Here is a 23,558-nt window from a genome sequence, read left to right as displayed (position 1 = left end):
ATTGTGGGTAATATGTATGCGGCCTTGGAGATCGCGAGAGTTGATACTGGCACGGGATTTCAGATTTAAAGCAACAGCACTCCTGTAAATGTAAAAATCGAGGCGGGGCCGAGAGGCTGCGGCGCGGCGGGGAAGAGACGCTGCGGCGGGCGGGCCCGGCCGGGGGAGAGACGCGGGAAAGTGCGGGTCCCAGAGGCACTTGTCCACCCCGCCCCAGGCCGACCCGGCGGACGCGGCGTCTGGTGCGCGGGCGCTGGGGTGGTTATGAGGGTGTAGTGGGGAGTGGGGATGGAGGTAGGGGGGTGTGTGGGTGCGTAGGCGCAGAGGTCGGGGATCCACTTTCCTACGTGTGACTTAATTCCCCCACCCCGTCAAAAATGGGCACAAACAACGCGAGTGCTTCCAGGAGTCCGCTCGGCCGTGCGCCAGGCCGCGAACCTAGGGGGCCCCGGACCCTCCCTGAGCACCGCGCGCAGAGGCCCGGCCCGAAGGCCAGGCAGGTCCAGCGCCGAGGCTGTCCAGTGCGGCTTACGGCAGAGGCCGAGAGGCGCGCGGGGCTTGAGCCCCTTGTCCCGGTGGAGAGCCATGAGGGATGTTAAGCGAGGGAGTGGAATGGCTCCCCCCTTTTTTTTTTTGAGAGGTAGTCTCCCCTTGTCGCCCAGGCTGGAGTGCAGTGGCGTGGTCTCGGCTCACTGCAACCTGTGCTTCCCGGGTTCAAGCGGTTCTCCTGCCTCAGCCTCCCGAGTAGCTGGGACTACAGGCGCCCACCACCACTCCCCGCTAATTTTTGTATTTTCAGTAGAGACGGGGTTTCAGTATGTTGGTCAGGCTAGTTTTTAGTCTCAAACTCCTGACCTCAGGTGATCCCTGCCTTGGCCTCCCGTGCTGGGATTACAGGCGTGAGCCACCGCGCCCGGCCGGAATGACCACTTTTTAGGACCTCTTCTCTGCCGGGCAGAGACTGGAGATTGTGGGGCAGCCGGAGTGGGAATGGAAGGAAAGCGTGGATGTAGGCGGTGCAGAAGGACTCCTCGGATGGGAGGGCGTGGTGAGGGTGGCGGCGGGCTAAGAAGTTATGCCAGGGGCTGGTGATGAGCTTGCAGGCCTCTCTGGGACACTCTGTGGGCCTGGATATGAAGTTTGGACTGCAGCCCTGGACAGGGCTTGGAGGGCTGGCCAGGAGTTCCAGGATGAGCTTGCTCTGGCAAAGGCGGGGCCAGAGGAGAGTCCTGGAACCCCCCTGCAGTGCCTGCTGATGGACTGAGTTCATCTGTGTTTCAGTGATTGACTTTATTTGGCAGAAAGGGAATCCCCAGAAATCTGCGTGTCCTGCTAAGGTTGGGGCATAGAGGGTGCCTGGGTTGACTCTGCCTGCACTCAGAGGTCTGTGCTGCACTTTAAGGTCCCAGGTCTTCCCGCTGCGCTGCCTGAGGCTCGGCCATGGCCCAGCAGAGAGCCCTGCCCCAGAGCAAGGAGACGCTGCTGCAGTCCTACAACAAGCGGCTGAAGGATGACATTAAGTCCATCATGGATAACTTCACCGAGATCATCAAGACCGCCAAGGTGGGGGTGGGGGAGACCACCAAGGGGAGCAGGGTTTGGGAAGAGATGGAGACAGGAGAGGCCAGGGGCTGAGCAGCGTGAGTGAATAGTGTTCCAGGCAGGAAGCACCCAGTGCACAGGGAGCTGGTCAGTAGATACACCAAATAATGGCACGTCCTGGCAAAGCAGCATAGGGGACTCTGGCTGGACTGCCGCGGCCCCACGTCCAGCCCTTACTAACAGTATGGGTTTGGGTGGAGATTTCACTTTTTAGTGCTTTAGTTTCTCCTGCTTTGTGGGGTCCTTATGATGACCCCACAATGACCTTATGATGACTGGTGAGTTTACCTGTGTAAAACACTTACTTGGGCACAGAGCCAGTGAGCAGGAGAAAAGCAGACTGAGGGGAGAAGTGGGGGGCCCTCCAGGCAGGTGGAGCGGTTGGCACTGGGGCCTGCAAGCCTGCTGACTGCTGCAGCTGCACTAGATTGGGCTGGATCCTTCCTGGCTGCTGCAGACCTGCAGGCTCCATAAGCAATGATGATAAGTATGGACGCTGGCATGTACTAAGTGCTTGCCATGTGTCAAACCACGTTGTGAGGCTGTCTGTGCCTGTTCTGCTGAATCTTCATGAGGAGTCTGTGAGGTGGGCACTGTTGTCCTCTTCATTTCAGGAGGAAACCCAGGCCCAGGAGACTTAGTGACTTGCCCAAGGTGACTCAGCTCATAACTGGCTGAGCCAGGATTTGAACCCACAAAGTCTAGGTCTTAACCGCTGAGGGTACCTGACACCCACCCTGAGCTGAGCCCTTGCAAGACCTGCTGGGAAGCCCTGTCCAGGTTAGCCGAACACACTGGCTGGGCTCCTGGCCCCTCTGTTCACCATCTGGGACTCCTTGACCACACCAGTCTGTCCCAGCCTCGTTTGGCCACCTGTAAACCAGGGGTGGCAGGCCAGGCTTCTGTGAAAATGTCATGGGCTGATGGTGGTTAAGTGCGTGACACAGCCTGGCACCTGGGAAGTGATCAGGAAATGGTCGCTGAAAAAAAAATACATCATCCCTTCACTCATCCAGCAGTTTACCAAATGCCAAGCAAGTGACAAGGGTTCCCACCAGACAGGGCTCCCACAGCGCAAAAAGACTGGTCCAAGATAAGCCCCCATCCCTGCATGTAGCACAGTAAGCAGTGTGAGTTGCCTCCATTTGTCTTGAGCAAGGTGCCTGTTGTCTCCCATGGCCAGAAAAAGAGAGGGTGGAATTGAACCTTGCCAGAGGTCTGGCTGACAGCGCTCAGGTCTGTAGACAGCACCACAGACAGGTTGTGGATAGTGTGGGCATCCTGGGCAGATGACAGTTACCGTAAGCTGGGCTGGGCCGGGCCAGGGGTGCGGGTGCCTTGACTGGGTTGATTCTAGGTTTTCTTGTTTGCCCCCAGATTGAGGATGAGACGCAGGTGTCACGGGCCACTCAGGGTGAACAGGACAATTACGAGATGCACGTGCGAGCCGCCAACATTGTGAGTGGCCAGGGTGGAGGGCACGGCCTGGGCTCCAGGAGCATCAGTCCCGGCTGGGGTTTCCTGGGTGGAGTGTAGGGGGTTCTGGGGCTGGTCTGCTCTTCTTCCCCCGAGAAGGAGCAGAAGGAGGCAAATGTAGAGATGCTTTGGTTTCACCAGTCAGCAGCTTTAAAGAATGAGGTGGGGGCAAATCATTTCTCAGGAGACTGTCCTCACGTAGGGCACTTGGAGGAGGGCTGGGCAGAGAGCCGCCCATACCCGTCCTGTAGCTGTGCAGTGGCCAGGAAGAGGGCAGCCCTTCCTGCTAACTCACGAGTTCCTAAGGTCAGTTGTGAGTGAAAAGACAAACAGCTGAATGGAACTGTAGGCGCCATTGGATTCCTTCGGATCACAGGAGAAACACAGCGAGCAGATATTCCTGCAGGTGCATGGCCAGGGCTCAAAATGCACGGCAAAAGGTCTCACAGGAGCTCTGCCCAGCTGGCAGCCATGCTGACCCCACCCCGGGGCAGGAGGCAAAATGGGATCGTAGTTTTATCTGTGGGGTTTGAGTTTTTCATGAGCAGAATGTGCACCTGCATGATTGGACTGGAGGCCAGTCCTGCAGGAGTGGAAGCCAGAGGCCAGAGACTGAGGGAGGGGAGGGCCTTCCCTGCAGAACTGACATCCTAGTTGGCTCACTTAATTCTCACAAATGAACCTGTGGAGGTCAGGGGTAGAGTCCCACTTTGCAGATGAGAAGCTGAGGCTCCCAGAGAGGCCATCCCTTGCCCCACATCAGCCACCTGCAGGCAGGGCCGCTGTCACCCCTCACCCTGTGCCCGCCCTGGTTCTGATGGCCACAGGTCCGAGCCGGTGAGTCCCTGATGAAGCTGGTGTCCGACCTCAAGCAGTTCCTGATCCTCAACGACTTCCCCTCAGTGAATGAGGCCATCGACCAGCGCAATCAGCAGCTGCGCGCGCTGCAGGAGGAGTGTGACCGGAAGCTCATCACGCTGCGAGACGAGATCTCCATCGACCTCTATGAGCTGGAGGAGGAGTATTACTCGTCCAGGTATAAATAGCGCTGGACTCCCCATGCAGAGCGGGAGCCCGCCTACCTGGGCCTGGCCAGCAGGCAAGGCTGCCTTCTGCTTTTTCAAATTCTTGCTGGTCTTGGCAGTGGAGCCGTGCCTGGGTTTCAGAGCAGAGCTTCTGACCAGAGCGTTTGATCGACAGACAATTCACAACCATCTGCCAGGGCCCTGGGCCTTTCCCACAGTGCAGTGTGATGAAAACCACAGGACTCAATGCCAGTCGGATAGGCCGGGTCTGGAGAAGGGAGGCGCCTGGCTGTATCCCCCGCAGGTCCTCTTCCCAGAGCCTTCCTCCTCAGGCAGTGCCTTCTGGGGCTGGGCTGCTCCTGTTAGCTTCTGAATCCATATGTAGAGATTTCAGCCAAGGCTGGGCCAGCCCCTCTTGGGCAGTCAGGTCCACACCTATGTCCAGGGCACCAGGGTTACAATTCCATGTGGATGCCACCAAACCCCAGTGTGGAGGCAGGGACAGTCATAGGAGTGTGGGGGGATGAAGCCCAGGCAGGGAATGAGGGAATGGCCTTGAAAGCTGTTGGAGCTCTAGTTTCTGACCCACTCAGCCTTATCCACGGAGCTGGAGCCGACCTACATGCCAGGCCTCATGCTGGGCCCCGGGGATGCAGAAGGGTCAAAACCCATTATCCTGACCCTCGTGGGGCCATGTAAGAAGCTGAAACCTTTGGCCATTTGAGCTGGAGGGGCCCTGAGAAATCAGAGTCCACGTATCATTTACCTGGGGTAAACTTAGGCTGGAGACAGGGAAGCCCTCCACTCTGCCCCATTAGCTCAGAAAATCAAGATTCAGTCCAGCAGATGCAGTGTCTGTGTCCATCTTGTGCCTTCTCCTGGACAAACCTTCCTGGTGGTGGGTTTAAAATGCCCCTTTCTGCCCAGTGGCCATGCTGGGAGCCACAGATGTCCAGAGCCAGCATGACCTGGGACTTGGTTTCCCTGTCCTGGGCTCAGTGGCACTGCTCAGCTGCAGCAGTTCTAGAGTTTTCCAGGGCGTTCTGGGGGAATATTTGGTCCTCAGTACTCATTAACTCAGCAGATATGAGGCAGCATTTCCTCCACACTAGTGGCTGAGAGGGGTCCTGGGGTGTTTCACACCCTTCTGGGCATCTCCTTCCACAGCTGTTCGGTTTGTCTGTCTCTTGGAGGCAGCCACTGTCGCTGAGGGCCCCCTGGACAGAGCAGCTGTGGACCTGTAATTCAGCCTGCCTGCCTTGCCTTGGGGCAGGGAGAGAGGGAACCTGCCCACGGCCCTGCAGCAAAGCGGGGCGCAAACCCAGGACATGTGTGCCAGGCTTCCCATGCCCTCCCCCAACAGTCCCTTGGCTTCACCTAGAGGGGCTTCCAGGCCAGCCTGTGTCTCCTCCCGCAGGCATGCTGTCCACACCAGCGCCCCCTGGGGGCCTCACACAGCTCCTGTGGCAGAAGCAGTTGCTCCCTCCTCTGTACATTGCCTTTAAGCGACAAGGGCTGGGCTGAGTTTCCTCTGTCCCTTCCTGTTGGTGCCCCAAAGGGCGCTACGCTCCCCGCCCCATCCCGCATGAGCTGTGCCTCCGTGCTCGCCTGCCCCCTCTCCGCTGTTTAGTTGCTCTTTCTGGCTCTGCCTATCCTCCGCTTTCCTCGGGATGCCACTCTGTGCCCAGGACGGTTCTGAGACTGAACACTGAGGGCAGGAGCAAGAGAGGAAGCCAGGGGCGAGGCAGGCCGCGGGAAAGCCAGGGCCCCTGCCTGCAGGTTAGCACGAGGCGAGCATGGACTGTCACAGCTGCGGGCCTGGGAAGGGCTAGCTGTGCTCTTCACCTGCATCCTGGCTGCCGCGAGGATTCCCTGCGTTAGAGGTGGGGACGCCTGCTGGAGGCCACCTGGCTGGTGTAGCACTACCAGGAAGTGCCAGGGCCTGTGTTCCCAGCTGTCGCCCCCTTCAGGCTAAGTTGCAGGTAGCGACCAACCCAGAAAGAAGACACAGTCTCCGCCCTCCGAGAGCTGCTTGCAGTGCAGTGACACTGGGGTTTCTGCAGTCAGGGAGGAGGGAGGGCTGCCAGCCTGACAGCTTCTTGCAAGAGGAGGGGGACCAGCACCAGCTGGGAAGCATAGGCTAGGACAGGCCCACGTGGAGGCTGGGCAGGAAGGGCTTGCTGACGTCACACAGCTGCTGGTGGTTGGGCCAGGGCGGCTTCCTCCTTTAAGGATGCTGGGGTGGCTCTCAACGCTGGCCCCCTCTCTCTGCCAGGCCTGCCGACTCGGGTCAGATGGCGCAGAAGTGGAGAAAGGGAAAGGCAGGTCTGGGGTGTGGTCGTGTTTTCTTAACTCTGCTTCTGTCTTGCTCTCCCCTCCCCTGGCTTTCCTCTCTGCCTGCTCCTGTCTCTCCCTGGGGTTTCTGGTGGTGGAAAAGCTCAAGCCTTTGCGAAGCTAATGACCTGCCTCTGTGCGAAGCTTACGGGAGGCTGGACCTCGACACAGACTCTGCTGATGGCCTCTCGGCCCCTCTGCTGGCGTCCCCGGAGCCCAGTGCTGGCCCCCTACAGGTGGCAGCCCCTGCCCACTCTCATGCTGGTGGCCCTGGCCCCACTGAGCATGCCTGAGCCTCCGGGGCCACCCTTCGTTCTCAGGAACAAAAGCTGAGGCTGCCCTCTGGATGCCGCCATAGCCTTGCTTCTCTCAGCCTAGGTTCCCATTTGGGGACTTCCTTGGGAAGCTTGTTAGCCCAGGGTGGGTCCAGCCAGGTCAGTAGGGAAACAGTTGTTTCCCTAGCCATTTCTGAACAGCACATCATTCCCTGAGTTACCATCTCTGTTTGCTGCCTTCCTGGCCGACCAGGTGAAAGAAGGTTTCCAAGCTAGGTCTGGCATGTTGGGGATCTCAGCAGTGGGGCAGGAGGGCATGTGATTTCAGGGGAGTCCTGACCTGAGCCTGTTGTCAGAGTTGGGAGGGGCTCTGAGCAGTGTTGGGCAGGCTGGGTCTCCCATTCCGAGGCCAGGGTTCCTGTGCAGAGCCCCACCCACTGGTTTTTGCCCTGAGCCACATATGTCTGTGCCATGGGCTGAATGCCACGACAGGTGCGTGTGACAGCGGCCGCCCACACATGTGGAAGCTAGGTGGGACTCATTCCTAATTCTGCCTTTGTAATGAGACTTGATTAAAACACCACCACCCTTTTGCATTGCTCCTCTTTCTTCCTCATTCCTCGTCAATTCAGGACCACCCTTGGTCTCCCAGCAGCTGTCCAAGCAGCAGCTCCTCAGCTCTGGAGGACAGCCTGGCCTGAAGTCACCCTCTCCCCATTGGCACCTGGTAGGTCCCCAGTATTCAGTGAATGGACCTGCTGCCATCATTGCACATCCAGGCACCTGTGCCTCTGCTGGCATCTCATCCTCACTGCCACCAGAGCCGGTGCTTCTAGTGCCGATATTTCAGAGAGGAGAGGAGAGAATGTGGACTTAGAAGGGGTGAGGTGTACCCACAGCCACAGAGCTAGGAAGTGAAGTGGCAGAAATCAGAACTTGAACCTGATGGAAGTCTAGACCCAGTGTCTTTTGGTGCCAGGCTCACCTTAGAAATGTAGAAGTCACAGCACTGGGCAGGAAGTGTGAGGGGAGCACACCTGCCCCCTAACTCCCCCACCTCCAATTCCTCCACCACCATCCATGTGCTTCATCTTCTCATGGGGAGGCCATCATCTTCCCCGATCTATGAATGAGGTGACAGCCCAGGATCCAGCCTTGGGGACAGGTAAGAACACAGCTGACCCGTCACCACGTGAACCAGAGAACCTCACAGCCAAGCAGCAGGCACTAGACAGACAGGAGCCTGAGGCCTAGCCCTGACTCTGGGTCTGGCTTTTGGGGTGGCCTAGGGAAGTTGCTTTCCTCTGAGGGATTATTTCCCCATTGATATGTGTGGTGATCTCCTGCACTGTTTTAGCTGTGGAAATGCCTTGTACTTAACCACTAAGGAAGAAAAATATTACAACCAGATGGAAGCATATATGAAGGGAAAGCCCGGAAGGAACTGGCCAGACTTTGTGGTGGGATCCCACTCGTCCTGCTCCTAAACACCTGAGCAGTAAGACCTTCTGCCGTCAGTTTTGTTTTCTGCTTGACCAGGACCATCGTTCCCATGTGAAAATCAAGTCATTTCTCCTTAGAGCCAAGCCGCTTTGCTGACCCCTTTTCCTCTCCAGCTCCTGGCCCTTGGCAGCAGAGCGCCACAGGGAAGCAGCTGATACCCATTTGTGGTTCTCTTGGGCCTGCGTCAGACAGGTTTTGTCTCCATGACTCTAGCAAAACTATGCGTATTAAGGTCAGGAGTGGCCTCCATGCTCCTAAGCCCTGGCCCATCCTCAGTCTATGTCACTCTTTTATCCCAAGCCTTTTATTTTGAGGGCAGTTGAGCTCATGGAAGTACTCGTCAGTTTGCCTCTCTGAGCACATTCTCCTTCTCCCATCACCACAACCAAAATGGATGATTCCATATCCTCTAGTATCTAGTCACATTCAGATTTTTTCTTTTGTTCCCCAAATAGTTTTTTTTTTTTTTTTTTTTTTTTGAGACGGAGTCTCGCTCTGTCGCCCAGGCTGGAGTGCAGTGGCCGGATCTCAGCTCACTGCAAGCTCCACCTCCCGGGTTTACGCCATTCTCCTGCCTCAGCCTCCTGAGTAGCTGGGACTTCAGGCGCCCACCACCTCGCCCGGCTAGTTTTTTGTATTTTTTAGTAGAGACGGGGTTTCACCGTGTTAGCCAGGATGGTCTCGATCTCCTGACCTCATGATCCGCCCATCTTGGCCTCCCAAAGTGCTGGGATTACAGGCTTGAGCCACTGCGCCCGGCCCAAATAGTTTTTTTAATGCCTTTTTTTTTTTTTTTTTTTTTCCTATTCCAGAGGTCTTTTTTCTTTTTTTTTTTTTTTAACACCTATGATGCCATGAATTCATAGGGAAGAGTTTCCAGCAGCTCAGGCTCCTTCCCATTGGTTCTCACAAAGGACGCTTCTCTGGGTGGAGCAGGCTGGCGCTTCAGTTGAATCCGGGTACCTTTCTCTTTGGTTTCCTTCTTTTTTTTTTTTTTTTTTTTTTTTGAGACTGAGTCTGGCTCTGTCGCCCAGGCTGGAGTGCAGTGGCCGGATCTCAGCTCACTGCAAGCTCCGCCTCCCGGGTTTATGCCATTCTCCTGCCTCAGCCTCCCGAGTAGCTGGGACTACAGGCGCCCGCCACCTCGCCCGGCTAGTTTTTTGTATTTTTTAGTAGAGACGGGGTTTCACCGGGTTAGCCAGGATGGTCTCGATCTCCTGACCTTGTGATCCGCCCGTCTCAGCCTCCCAAAGTGCTGGGATTACAGGCTTGAGCCACCGTGCCCAGCTGGCTTCCTTCTTTTTCTGATCATTTTCCTTCACGTGTTTCAGGAAGCCATCTCGGCTCTTAGAGTCCTTCATGTGCTCGTTACACATATTTATTCTCTTGGCAAGAATCTTGCCCTTAACTTATTTGTTTACAACAATGCCAGCAGCATGCTGGGGAACATTGTAGACTCTTTCAGTTGAGCCATGGTAACACTTGGGGGCCATTCCTTTTTGAACATTTCCCATTCCCTTAATGTCTACAATATCACCCTTCTTATTGATTCACATACACGTGGCCAAAGGAACAACTGCATGTTTTCTAAACGGCTTAGAGAACACGTATCAGGTACCTCTCCTCTTTCCCTTTGTGTTTGTCATTTTGGCCAGTTACTGGAAGATGGCAGTTCCAGCTGAAAAGCTTTTATGCCTGTTTTTACTGTGTGTTGCATGTGGTTGTTATTTTGGAGTCTTAAAATGTAGAACAGGACCAGGTCAGGCATGGTGGCTCATGCCTGTAATGCCAAAACTTTGGAAAGCCAAAATGGACAGATCACTTAAGGTCAGGAGTTTTGAGACTAGTCTGGGCAACATGCCAAAACCCCTTCTCTACTAAAAAAAAAATATAGAAATTAGCTGGGCGTGGTGGCTCACGCCTGTAATCTCAGCACTTTGGGAGGCCGGGGCGGGCAGATCACTTGAGGTCGGGATTTCGAGACCAGCCTGACCAACATGGAGAAACCCCGTCTCTACTGAAAATACAAAAATTAGCCGGCCGTGGTGGCGCATGCCTGTAATCTCAGCTGCTCGGGAGGCAGAGGCAGGAGAATCGCTTGAACCCAGGAGGCGGAGGTTGCAGTGAGCCGAGATTGGGCCACTGCACTCCAGCCTGGGCAACAAGAGCAAAACTACCTCAAACAAAAAAAAAAAAAAAAAGAAAGAAAAAGAAATTAGCCAGGCATGGTGGCACGCGCCTGTAGTCCCAGCTACTTATGAGACTGAGGCAGGAGAATCACTTGAACCCAGGAGGTGGAGATTGCAGTGAGCCAAGATCATACCATTGCACTCCAGCCTGGGAGAAAGAGTGAGACTCCCCGTTTCAAAAAATAAAACAGGACCAGAGTGGTGGTGAGATGGGAGTGAGTCCAGTCGGATTCTGAAGGTGCTGTGAAGGCACAGTTGACAGGATTTGCTGAAGCACTGGATGTGGGGAATAAGAAAGGAGTCAGTGGTTTCAAGGTCTGGCCCAAGCACCTGGAAGGATGGAGCTGCTTTAACTGAAAAAAGGGTTGGCAGTTAGAGGAAGAGATGGGGCTTGGGGGGGTCAGATGCCCATTCTGAACTCAGTAGGTGATGGTGTTAAGATACCCAGCAGTTCAGGGGAGTCAGCAGCAGCGTCACACCCATCCCCCATGCAACATCACCTCTAGCTTGGTCTGAATGGCAGTGGGATGTCAGAACTAATTAACCTTAGTATCACTGTAGTTGGCATTCAACCCCCACACTGCTAAATTTGACTGCCTTTTTTAAAAATGAAAAAAGTATATGTTTCTTGAGACAACCTGGCACTCCAGGCTAGAATGCAGTGGCGTGATCTTGGCTCACTGCAACCTCTGCCTCCCGGGTTCAAGCGATCCTCTCTTCTCAGTCTCCTGAGTAGTGGGATTACAGGGGCCGGCCACCATGCTGGGCTAATTTAATTTTTTGTGTGTGTGGAGGCAGGGTTTCACTATGTTGCCCAGGCTGGTTTCCAACTCTAGGGCTCAAGTGATCCTCCCACCTTGGCCTCCCAAAGTGCTGGGATTACAGGCGTGAGCCACTGTGCCCGGCCAAAAAATTTTTTTTAAATCACCTCATGGCAGAAGTTAGGGGAAGAAAGTTTAGTTCTGTTTCAAATACAACAGTTCTTACTGTTTCTAATATATATATATTAGCAGCCACGTTTTCAAATTGTAATTTAAGACTCTAAGTTCTCCCTTCTCGACCAACAGGGTGGCCCTGGAAGGGGCTCTGGGTCCTTAACGAGCCTGTAATTTTCCAGTGCAGGAACTGGGGTGTGGTGGTCCCAAGCCTCAGACCATGACCTCTCCTTTCTCCTGCCCCTAGTGAGTTATTATAAAGGCCACATCTTGTGTTAAAAATCGTAGTGTGGGCCAGGCACAGTGGCTCATGCCTGCAATCCCAGCAGTATGGGAGGCGGAGGTGGGTGGATCACCTGAGGTCAGGAGTTCCAGACCAGCCTGGCCAACATGGTGAAACCCCGTCTCTACTAAAAATACAAAAATTAGGCCGCGCGCGGTGGCTCACGCCTGTAATCCCAGCACTTTGGGATGCCGAGGCGGGCGGATCACGAGGTCAGGAGATCGAGACCATCCTGTCTAACACGGTAAAACCCCGTCTCTACTAAAAAATACAAAAAATTACCCGGGCGTGGTGGCGGGCGCCTGCTACTCCGGAGGCGGAGGCAGGAGAATGGCGTGAACCCGGGAGGCGGAGGTTGCAGTGAGCCTAGATCTCGCCACTTCACTCCAGCCTGGGCAATAGAGCGAGACTCCTTTCCCGGGGCAGAGGGAAGATCGTAGTGTGTAAGTCTATTTTTCAGAGCAAAAGTCACTGCGCAGGGGCTCTTCCTTGAACACGCCGGCTTCCTCCCGCCCAACACTTCTCCCTTTTCCCCTGGGGCTTTCTTTGGCGCTGCCCTCACCTGACAGTCACACGCTTGCCAGGTTTATCAGCCACCTCTACGGCAGACACTAGCCAAGAGCACATCTGTGTGTGTGACACACTGCTTGTGTCCCCTAGGACTGAACCTAGGGCCTGCCACGTGCCAGGCGCTCAGTCTGCGTCCGCCTGAGACCGGAGGCCCCCCACTCCAAAGGACTGAATGAATGTACTGCTGGTCATTCACTCATTTCGCCCCTACTGATGAGGGCCTGCTGCGCCGGGTGTAGGGGTGAGGGGAGCGCAGGGACACGTGCGGGACCCGGGTGATGGAGGCGCTGAGGCCCGGCCTCGGGGTCCCCGGCTGCACCCACTCCCGGCGGAGATTGGCTGCCCTCGGCCCACAATACTGTGCTCTCCGCCCCGCGCGCCACTTCCGGCGGAGTCAGGCCTGACTAATCGAGCGCTCGGGCTGGCGGCTCGGCGCTCGTCTGGCGGCGCCTGCCCGTGTGGTGGTTTCCGGCGGACGTGGTGAGAGTCGCACGCGCCACGGGGAAGGTGTGAGTTGTGAACGGCTCGGGTCTCCGCCATGGCCTCTCTACTCGCCAAGGACGCCTACCTGCAGAGCCTGGCCAAGAAGATCTGCTCCCATTCGGACCCGGAGCAGCAGGCGCGCACGCGGGGTAACGCACATGGCCGGGCTGGGACTGAGGGGCCTGCGAAACGGGGAGGCGGCCGGAGCCGGTGTAGACGAGTCCGTAAAGTACTGGAAAAAAAAAATCTAAGTGACTTGTGAAATTACCGCCGTTTCCCTTGCTTTTTTTTTTTTTTTTTTTTTTTTTTTTTTTTTGGAGACAGAGTCTCGCTCTGTCCCCCAGGCTGGAGTGCAGTGATGCGATCTCGCCTCACTGCAAGCTCCGCCTCCCGGATTCAAGAGATTCTCCTGTCTCAGCCTCCAGAGTAGCCGGGATTACAGGCGCGCGTCACCACGCCCAGCTAATTTTTGTATTTTTAGTAGAGAGGGGGTTTAGTAGAGACAGGAGTAACGGTCAGTCAGTGGGAAAAGACCCTTTCAGTCCCTTCATTACGGACATGGTGCGGTGTGGGGAGGAGGAGGATGGCAGAGGGCTCCTGCCCTTAGGGTTCTCATGGCCTGGTGACCAGGCTGCACAAGGGAAGTAGACAATCGGGTGGGGAAGCCGACAGCGGGGACTTGTCAGTGCTGTCTGGGCCCAGGAGGAGAGGAGAGCAGCAGCGTCTCTGGACCCACCAGAGGTTAAACAGGGTTTCCTTTTTATTCAAGGACGGTATATCGGTGATAGCAAATCCAAAATCTTGTGAATTTTCTCATTACTCAGTATGTCTTCCGTCTGTCTTTCTCATCCTTTTTCAAGTTTTTTTTTTTTTTCCATTTATTAAAACAATTCAGCTCCTACTTTACATACTGATTTCTCCCATTTAAAAAGTAAACATTGTCCTGGCATGGGGCCTCACGCCTGTAATCCCAGAACTTTGGGAGGCCGAGGCAGGCAGATCACAAGGTCAGGAGATCGAGACCATCCTGGCCAACATGGTGAAACCCCGTCTCTACTAAAAATACAAAAATTAGCCGGGCACAGTGGTGGACGCCTGTAATCCCAGCTACTCAGGAGGCTGAGGCAAGAGAATCGCTTGAACCCAGGAGGCGGAGTTTGCAGTGAGGAGAGATCATGCCATTGCACTCCAGCCTGGGCAACACAGCGAGACTCTGTCTCAAAAAAAAAAAAAAAAAAAAAAGTAAACCTTACCCCCAGCAGCTAAAATGAAAGCCCTTGTCATTGTGTTTGATGGCAACATGGTAGTTTATTGTGAAGCAGGGTCAGAAATTGTTAGTAGAGGTGGATATTCAGGTTTTTCTAATTTTTCACTCAAATAATATGATGAACGTCCTTGAAGCCTGGTCTTTGTGCATGATGGATGCTCACAAGCAGAACTACTTGGTCAAGGTTATGGTTCTGAGCTCTAGGATCAGTGTGTCTCTGCCTCCCAATCCTGATCCTCTTTCTGCATCCTCCTAGGATCAAAGCCTTGGTGAGCCTTTCCTGCCTATTGAATGGGCCATGAGATTGGCAAGGCAACTCTTTCTTTTTTTTTTTTTTGGGACGGAGTCCTTTTCTGTTGCCCAGGCTGGAGTGCAGTGGAGTGATCTCAGTTCACTGCAACCTCCACATCCCAGGTTCAAGCTATTCTCCTGCCTTAGCCTCCTGAGAGGCTGAGATTACGAGCGCCTGCCACTACGCCTGGCTAATTTTTTGTATTTTTAGTAGAGACGGGGTTTCACCATGTTAGCCAGGCTCCTCTCGAACTCCTGACCTTGTGATTCGCCTGCCTCAGCCTCCCAAAGTGCTGGGATTACAGGTGTGAGCCACCACACCCAGCTGGGACGGCAACTCTTTCTTATTTTGCATTTCAGCTGGCAAAACTCGAGGCTCAGAAGCTGCAGGGCCCCCAAAAAAGAAAAGGAAGAAAACACAAAAGAAATTCCGGCAGCGGGAAGAGAAGGCTGCTGAGCACAAGGCCAAGTCCTTGGGAGAGAAGTCTCCAGCAGCCTCTGGGGCCAGGAGGCCTGAGGCAGCCAAAGAGGAAGCAGCTGGGGCTTCCAGTTCAGCAGGGAACCCTGCAGGTGAGAGGCATCAGGACATGTTGGTTCTGTGCAGGGCGGGGCTGGGGCCGGGCTTGGGCTTGGTCCCCTCTGCTTTTAAAAAAAAGCATTGTCAGGCACACAGGGATAGCACAAGACTTCCCCAAGAGCAAAGATCCCGGGAGCGCTAGGGTGGATGGGACCGAAGGAACTGTATGGCGTTCCAGGCCACGTGGCTAGCAGGATGTCGGGGGCAAGGCCATGTCTCTCTGAGGACCTGGAGCAGCTTGACTTGAGCTTCACTGTCCTCAGGTCTCTGCAGGGGCGTCGTGAGAGCCCACTTGTTCTGGGGCGCAGGCTACAGAATGTGGAGGAGGTGGTTTGGCTGGCGCCGTAGGACGTGTTTTCTCATACCACAGTGACCTACCTTGCAAGGCACTCAGTTACCTGTCCTGGAGGATGTTGTAGGAACCAGTCTAGGTTGAAGCAGTGGAATAGAATTTACTGAAATTGCCCTGCAGATCCATGAGTGGCCACAGTGGGACAGGGATTCGTGGCCCTAGGGAGGGAGGGGGAGAGGGAGAGAGGGCCCCCTGCAGTCCTGTCTCCTTCCCTGCAGATGGCCTGGCCACTGAGCCTGAGTCTGTCTTTGCACTGGATGTTCTGCGACAGCGACTGCATGAGAAGATCCAGGAGGCCCGGGGCCAGGTAGGCAGGCAGGTTTGCTGGAGTGCTGTCACTGCTCTACCTGTGTTCTCCCTGGGGTCGGCTCTCAGCGAGGGGCTGTAGCCTCTGTTCTCCCCTCTGCAGTGAGTCTGTCAGGGCCCCAGCAGCTGTGCCCTGGGAGAGCAGTTATTTTCTTGGAGAACCTCAGTCCCCAAAGCTATCGGCCTTCTTCCTTCTGGGAAGCTGCTTTTGCTGAACTGACACTGGGATAGGCACCTCCTGTGTCTGTTTCTCCGAATGTCGTGATAGTCCTGTGAGTTGAGCAGGGACCTGAGCTGAGTGGCTAGGCACAAGAGGCGCCAGTGCAGCTCTTTGTGCTGAATGGTGCTGTCTCCTCTGTGTTGGCCCCTACCCACCCTTGCCCTGGGGCCCTTCCTTAAGGCCTCATGCTGTGTGGGGGACAGTCCCCAGCTACTCTCCTTTGCCATCCCAAGGTACAGTGTATAGTTCCTAAGAGGCGATCAAGGCTCTGGGCCCTTGTTGCTGAAGCACAGGCCTCATTTGGGCTGGTGTAGGACTCTTGTTGGCCCGGGAATGGGAAAGGCCACTGGGGAGAGCTTAGTTTGGGTACCTCGTGAACAGAATAGGCAGCAGTCAGGACAGGTGTTCAGACCCCAACTCCAAGTTCTAGGCAGTGGTGTTGACCCTCCTCATCTATGAAACAATGTATGACATGTGGAACCATGTTTGTAACGTATCCTGGCACGGGGTAAGCGCCTGGGAATTGGAAGCCGTGATTCTTATTTGGGGGTCCCTTCTCCCTTTTGGGGTCATTTGCATTTTCGAGGAACATCCTCTGTTGTGGAACATTGAACTCCGTGGGCCCCTTGTTCTGCGTGAGGATTTCCTCACCTGCCTTCCAGCCCTGATTCTTCTCAACCATGGGCCAGGCTGGGGGACCCTGGGGTCAAGAGAACTTTAATGAGTGGGCGCCTGTCCCCCAGGGCAGTGCCAAGGAGCTGTCCCCTGCCGCCCTGGAGAAAAAGCGGAGGAGAAAGCAGGAACGGGACCGGAAGAAGAGGAAGCGAAAGGAGCTGCGGGCGAAAGAGAAGGCCAGGAAGGCTGAGGAGGCCGCGGAGGCCCAGGAGGCGGTGGAGCCAGCCCCAGAGGGTGCTTGCACGGAGCCGCGGGAGCCGCCGGGGCTGATCTTCAATAAGGTGAGTGGGAGCTGGGTCCTCGGGCGGGCTGGGTCGGCTTCAGGCCTCAGCGTTGCCCCTTGTTAGCTTCATGACCTCCCTCCGGGCCCCATCGCGTCTGTAAGGTGGTGACGGGGACAGCGCAGTTCCCTTAGGGTGCCGGCCAAGACTGGGGCCTCGTGTGGGGCTGGCATGAGCTCATGTCATGCCTTTTTCCCAGGTGGAGGTGAGCGAAGATGAGCCGGCCAGCAAGGCTCAGCGCAGAAAGGAGAAGAGGCAGAGGGTGAAGGGGAACCTCACGCCGCTGACCGGGAGGAACTACCGGCAGCTGCTGGAGCGCCTGCAGGCACGGCAGAGCCGGCTGGACGAGCTGCGCGACCGGGATGAGGGGAAGGCGCAGGAGCTGGAGGCCAAGATGAAGTGGACCAACCTCCTGTACAAGGCGGAGGGCGTGAAGATCCGCGATGACGAGCGCCTGCTGCAGGAGGCCCTGAGGCGTAAGGAGAAGCGGAGGGCGCAGCGGCAGCGCCGGTGGGAGAAACGCACGGCCGGCGTGGTGGAGAAGATGCAGCAGCGCCAGGACCGGCGTAGGCAGAACCTGCGCAGGAAGAAGGCGGCCCGCGCCGAGCGCCGCCTGCTCAGGGCCCGCAAGAAGGGCCGCATCCTGCCGCAGGACCTGGAGCGCGCAGGCCTGGTCTGAGTCTTTCCCACCTGGGGCTGCCGTCTCTGTCCTGGGAGGCTCCAGGGGACCCTCTGAGTCCTTGATGCTGGCTCTGTCCCAGGATCTCCACAGACCGCGGCCTCTGCGTGTGAGGGGGACACTGTCATGCTCTGCTGAGTTGTGAGGGCTCAGATCACGTGTGTGAAAGAGAATGTTTCTGCGTCATCCTTGAAAACAGGGTCCGGGGCCTTCAGACCCGGGGAAAGGGCGAGCCACACTGGGGCCCAGTCTTCTTTCCCGGGCCTGAAAGCTTCCCCGAGGTTTGCAGGGTCAGGGAGGAGGAACGGTGGGGGTGGGCAGTCACTGCCCCTTCCCCCGGCCTGTGTTCGCAGGAGCCACAGGACAGAAGAGGGTGGCCTCTGCTGCCGAGCCCCGTTAGTCTGCAGCTGACTGGAACAGAGGACAACCCTGAGGTGTGGCGTGTGGGCACCTGGCACTCGGGAGTGGTGGGAGCACATCCAGGCATGGTGCGTCCTGGGGCAGAACGCTGCGTCTCCCCCCTTCTCTTGGCTTCTGCCTGTTGGGGTCTCATTCCTTTCTGTTCCTCAGTGCCTCGGGGTGGCATTTCACCTCCGAATTCAGAGGGAGGGAGGGAGCAGTACCTTCCCAGAGTCCACAGGTATGAGTTGGGTCAAGTGCATTGGCCCAAGGGAAAGAGAAAGAGTAAAAGCTGGAGAGAGCGAAGTGAATGGAGGATACAAAATGGAATGGAAGAATTAAATCCAAAGCTCCAGGCAATCAAAACGAATACAGGTTGAATAAAACTCAGGTGAATTTTAGTGACACGTGGATGATAACGCTGTAAATAAAATTCTTTTGATGAAACTCTCCAGTTAACGAGACGAAGATTGTAACCGAAAGGGAGCTGGTGTGACTTTTAATAGTGTCCACTGATGAAAAAGCCCCGTGAAAGATCTGATGTGAGATGGGTATGAGCTTGAGCTAGGAGACAGACAACAGTATCTGGAAAGAATACAGTCTTTCCAAGCGTAAATGGAACATGGATGGAAATTGACCACCTACTTTGTCTAGAAAAGAAGTCGTAAGATATTTGAAGGAATCAGTGTCGTTACCTGACCACATCCCAATGTCGTTAAAAAAATTTTGAGCTAATTCTTTTTTTTTTTTTTAGACAGAGTCTTGCTCTGTCGCCCAGGCTGGAGTGCAGTGGCACGATCTCGGCTCACTGCAACTTCTGTCTACCAGGTTTAAGCGTTTCTCCTGCCTCAGCCTCCCGAGTAGCTGGGACTATAGGCGCCCGCTACCACGCCCTGCTAATTTTTTGTATTTTTAGTAGAGACAGGGTTTCACTGTGCTAGCCAGGATGGTCTCGATATCCTGACCTCAGGTGATCCGCCCGCCTCGGCCTCCCAAAGTGCTGGGATTACAGGCGTGAGCCACTGTGTCCAGCCTAAACTAATTCTTAAAATTTCATATTTGGAACTTTTAAAACGTAGTTACAAATTACGTATGAGTTAATTCCTAATGGATATTAGAAATATTTGGGATTAAAAGATAATGAAAATGCTGTGTATTGAAGTTTGTGGAGCAGGGCCTGGCACAGCGGCTCATGCCGTTAATCCCAGCACTTCTGGAGGCAGAGGCGGGTGGATCACTTTAGGTCAGGAGTTCGAGACCAGCCTGACCAACATGATAAAACCCCATCTCTACTAAAAATAACAAAAATTAACGGGCATGGTGGGACATGCCTGTAGTTCCAGCTGCTTGCGAGGCTGAGGCAGGAGAATCGCTTCAACCCGGGAGGTGGAGGCTGCAGTGAGCCAAGGTCGAGCCACTGCACGCCAGCCTGGGTGACAGCGAGACTGTCTCAGAAAAAATTTGTGGAACAGGGTTAAAGCAGCATAAAAAACATTTCATAGCCCCTAAATGTATGTGCATCTACAGATAGATAAATAGTACCATTCATACACGTATATGCTGTATGTCTGTGTGTTTAAGGGCCAAAGATAAATAAGCATGCAGCTTAAGTTGGAACAACCCAAAGTAAATGGAAGAAAGATCTCCAAAACTGACCAATAGAAGCCTGAGTTGTAATCACTGATGAAATTGAATCAGTAGTTAAGAATGTTCCCCTGGGCCGGGCGCGGTGGCTCAAGCCTATAATCCCAGCACTTTGGGAGGCCGAGACAGGCGGATCACGAGGTCAGGAGATCGAGACCATCCTGGTTAATACGGTGAAACCCCGTCTCTACTAAAAAAAAAAGTACAAAAAACTAGCCGGGCGAGGTGGCGGGCGCCTGTAGTCCCAGCTACTTGGGAGGCTGAGGCAGGAGAATGGCGTGAACCCGGGAGGCGGAGCTTGCAGTGAGCTGAGATCTGGCCACTGCACTCCAGCCTGGGCGACAGAGCAAGACTCCGTCTCAAAAAAAAAAAAAAAATAAAATAAAAAAAAGAATGTTCCCCTGGACAGTTACAGAGAAGTTCCATGAAATAGAGAACAGGTAATTCTAGACTTAGACAAATTCTAACAGAGAATCAAATGAGAGAACACTTCATGAATATAACTTTGTTACCAAAACTAAACAAGAAAACTAGGTAAGAGGAAGGGAAGTTACCAAATACCAATGTCAAAATTTTAATAATAATAAACCAAGTTTAGCAAAGTGCCACGCCGGATTTAATTCAGAGTTGCAAAGCGGTTTCAATGCCACAGAATCACATGTGATTCACATCAACAGATTAAAGGAGCAAAACCCACGTGACCTTCGCAATGGTTGCGGAGCAGGCACCCAGTAAAGGACCCAACCGCCATTTATAACAAGAGTTCTTAGCAAACTAAGAGTTCAGGGGATTTCCTTACTCTGACAAGGGGATTTGGAGCCAGGCATGGGACTCACCTTGAAACCACGTTCTGGGTCAGGCAAATGTAGATGTATGCGAGGGAAAGACGTCACCATGGGTTCCTGACAGGTAAGTTCATCTTCATAGTGAACTAAGGGGCCAGTGATGGTCTGGAAAAGGCCACTACCATCACCTGGCCATGGAGACCAAAGGGGCAAGGGAGTCTCGTCCTGAGCGGAGACAGGACAGCTGGGTGGGTCCGTGAGGGCTTCAGGTGGAGGGAGCTGAGAGTACAGCAATGTTTTACTGCCACTGGATGTCTGTACAAGGCACCTATGCCAGCCAGGGAGGTTGAGAGCGAGGCTCGGTGGGGACTGGCATACTGACTGAGATGATGCAGTCATTTGGCAACACATGTCATGCATGGCGTGGGCCATCGCTGTACTGGATGAAAGTTTCAGGAGCGAATGAGACCCAGCCCTAGCTCTCAAGGAAGTCACAGTCTCATTGATAGTGGTCCTGCAAAGTGGGCAGAGGAAGGATCGGAGTGTAGGGCCCTGAGGTCACATGGAAAGTTGTGAACGTTGCCGGTACCAAAATGGAGTCACTTATGTCGAACTCTAAAACGGAGGTGAAGCAGCCCTCATGCACACGTTCCTGTAATAGGACTTACTACAAGACATTTCTACAAACAGACCAATAACAGGACTCACTGCAAGACCATCCTCAACAGTTGCAGTATTCCAGATAAGCTGCTATTCCCAAATCCATTTATTTTAGAGAGTCTATCTCTGGATGTCTTCATTGGTTGACAGTGTCATGTAGGATTCAGTACAATGAACAAAGATTGGGGAAAGGCAGCCCCCAGGCAGAAGACCAGAGGCAAAGGGGACAGTCAGGCATTTGTAAGGTCTAAAAAGTTGAGTCTGCTTTCATGATACCTGACAAAGTTTCATATGTTATGTTTTCATTCAGTTCAAAATACTTGCTAATTCCCCCTTGATTTATTCTTTGACTTACTAGTTATTTAGAGGTGTGTTATTTAGTTTCCAAATATTGAGGAATTTGCCAGAGATCTTTCTGTTAGTAATTTCTAGTTGAATTTCCCTGTGGCCAGAGAGCATACTTTATATAACTTGAGTTCTTGGCTGGGGCATGGTGGCTCACACCTGTAATCTGATACTGGGAGGCTGAGGGAGGAGGATCACTTGAGCCTGGGAGATTGAGACCAGCCTGGGCAATGTAGTGAGACCCTGTCTCTACAAAAAATTTTAAAAATTACCCTGGGGTGGTTGCCCACACCTATGCCTATAGTCCCAGCTACTCAGAAAGCTGAGGTGGAAAGATCACTTGAGCCCAGGAGGTTGAAAATGCAGTGAGCCATGTTCCTGCCACTGCACTCCAGCCTGGGCAACAGAGTGAGACCCTGTATCAAAAAACAAAACAAAAAACCACTTGAATCCTTTCGAAGTTGACAGGGTTTATTTCATAACCCAGACTGGTCTCTCTTGGTAAATGTGTGTGTGCTTGAGAAGAGTGTTTTCTGCTCTTGTTGAGTCAAATGTTTTAATGTCAGGTCCAGTGGAGTTCAAGTTCTATATCCTTGCCAATTTTCTTTCTTTTCTTTTCTCTTCTCTTCTCTTCTCTTCTCTTTTCTTTCTTTTCTTTCTTTCTTTCTTTTTTTTTTTTTTGAGGCGGAGTCTCACTCTGTCACCCAGGCTGGAGTGCGGTGGCCGGATCTCAGCTCACTGCAAGCTCTGCCTCCCAGGTTCATGCCATTCTCCTGCCTCAGCCTCCGGAGTAGCTGGGACTACAGGCGCCCGCCACCTCGCCCGGCTAGTTTTTTGTATTTCTTAGTAGAGACGGGGTTTCACCGTGTTAGCCAGGATGATCTCAATCTCCTGACCTCGTGATCCGCCCGTCTCGGCCTCCCAAAGTGCTGGGATTACAGGCTTGAGCCACCGCGCCGGCCTTTTCTTTCATTTTGAGACGGAGTTTTGCTCTTGTTCCCCAGGCTGGAGTGCAATGGCGCGGTCTTGGCTCACTGCAACCTCCGTCTCCCGGGTTCAAGTGATTCTCCTGTCTCAGCCTCCTGAGTAGCTGAGATTACAGGCCTGCGCCACCATGCCCGGCTAATTTTGTATTTTTAGTAGAGACGGAGTTTCTCCATGTTGGGCAGGCTGGTCTCGAACTCCCGAACTCAGGTGATCTGCTCGCCTCAGCCTTCCAAAGTGCTGTGATTACAGGTGTGAGCCACTGTGCCTGGTGCCAGTTTTGTACCTACTCATTCTGTCAATTATTGCGTTTCATCAGAAATTAAAAATTAGGAACACAAAAAGATGAAAAGGCTCACAATGGGAGATGATATTTGTAAAACATACAGTATAATAAAGTACTCATGGCTGGGCGCAGTGGCTCACGCCTGTAATCCCAGCACTTTGGGAGGCCGAGACGGGTGGATCATGAGGTCACGAGTTCAAGACCAGCCTGGCCAACATGGTGAAAACCCGTCTCTACTAAAAATATAAAAATTAGCCAGGCGTGGTGGCACATGCCTGTAATCCCATCTACTTGGGAGGCTGAGAGAGGAGAATCATTTGAGCCTGGGAAATGGAGATTGCAGTGAGCCGAGCTGTCGCCACTGCACTCCAGCCTAGATGACAGAGCAAGACTCCATCTCAAAAAATAATAAATAAATAAATAAAATGGCATAACTATTTGAAGGTTCATTTGTTTTTGCATAAAGATGTCCAGTGTTCCGGCACCAGTTGCTGAAAAGACTGTCTTCACAGAATTGCCCTTGCACCTCCATCTGAAATCAATTGGCCATAAATCTGTGTAGGTCTGTTTCTAAACTGTGTGTTCCGTTCCCCCGAACGTTCTGCCAGTGCCACACCATCTTGATCACTGCAGCTCTATAGTAAGTGTTGACGTCAGGTAGCATGAGTCTTCCAACTTTGTTCTTTTTGAAATTGTTTTACTTCACATTTACTACATATAGTCACTACTTGATCAGCATTCTTTGCTTTTAAAAAATATAGCTCTTCTGGTTTTTAGGACGGCTTGATTTTTTTTGGTCTAGTCGTTACTTACTGTTCATATCCTTAAATAATACCTTTAGTCCCCTCAGTTTTTAAATGAGATCTAATAGTTCCCTACTATGAAATAATTTGTAAACATTTCCCCTCTCTTCAAGTGATTCTCCTGCCTCGGCCTCCCGAGTAGCTGGGATTACAGGCACCTGCTGCCACGCCCGGCTAATTTTGTATTTTTAATAGAGATGGGGTTTCTCCATGTTGGTTAGGCTGGTCTTGAACTCCCGACCTCAGGTGATCCACCCGCTTTGGCCTCCTAGAGTGTGGGATTACAGGTGTGAGCCACAATGCCTGGCCTTGTCTCATACTGCTATAGC

At 53.6% G+C, this 23,558-nt stretch overlaps 2 protein-coding genes across 4 annotated transcripts; both read left to right on the top strand.

Moving 5' to 3' along the window:
• The first annotated feature begins 91 nt into the window (after window positions 1–91).
• Window positions 92–7,304, top strand: LOC105471859 (mediator complex subunit 22). 2 transcript variants are annotated; one of them, XM_011724639.2, is made up of 5 exons: window positions 93–242; window positions 1,403–1,563; window positions 2,980–3,060; window positions 3,906–4,114; window positions 6,541–7,304. In XM_011724639.2, the coding sequence occupies exons 2-5, from the start codon at window positions 1,441–1,443 to the stop codon at window positions 6,728–6,730; spliced, it is 603 nt and encodes a 200-aa protein (XP_011722941.1). In that variant the 5' UTR covers window positions 93–242; window positions 1,403–1,440; the 3' UTR covers window positions 6,731–7,304. The 2 variants fall into 2 exon arrangements, with proteins under 2 accessions (XP_011722943.1, XP_011722941.1); XM_011724641.2 differs by lacking the exon at window positions 2,980–3,060 and having other exon boundaries at window positions 92–242.
• A 5,345-nt stretch (window positions 7,305–12,649) lies between these two features.
• On the top strand, window positions 12,650–18,172 carry LOC105471857 (surfeit 6). 2 transcript variants are annotated; one of them, XM_011724636.3, is made up of 5 exons: window positions 12,654–12,824; window positions 14,594–14,803; window positions 15,381–15,469; window positions 16,432–16,644; window positions 16,844–18,172. In XM_011724636.3, exons 1-5 carry the CDS (start codon window positions 12,731–12,733, stop codon window positions 17,321–17,323), a joined length of 1,086 nt encoding a protein of 361 aa, XP_011722938.2. In that variant the 5' UTR covers window positions 12,654–12,730; the 3' UTR covers window positions 17,324–18,172. The 2 variants fall into 2 exon arrangements, with proteins under 2 accessions (XP_011722939.2, XP_011722938.2); XM_011724637.3 differs by lacking the exon at window positions 14,594–14,803 and having other exon boundaries at window positions 12,650–12,824.
• The last annotated feature ends 5,386 nt before the right edge of the window (window positions 18,173–23,558 follow it).

Source organism: Macaca nemestrina, chromosome 14 (genome assembly GCF_043159975.1).
Source record: "Macaca nemestrina isolate mMacNem1 chromosome 14, mMacNem.hap1, whole genome shotgun sequence".
Taxonomy (NCBI): Eukaryota; Metazoa; Chordata; class Mammalia; order Primates; family Cercopithecidae; genus Macaca; species Macaca nemestrina.
This window is presented reverse-complemented; position numbering and strand designations above follow the sequence as displayed.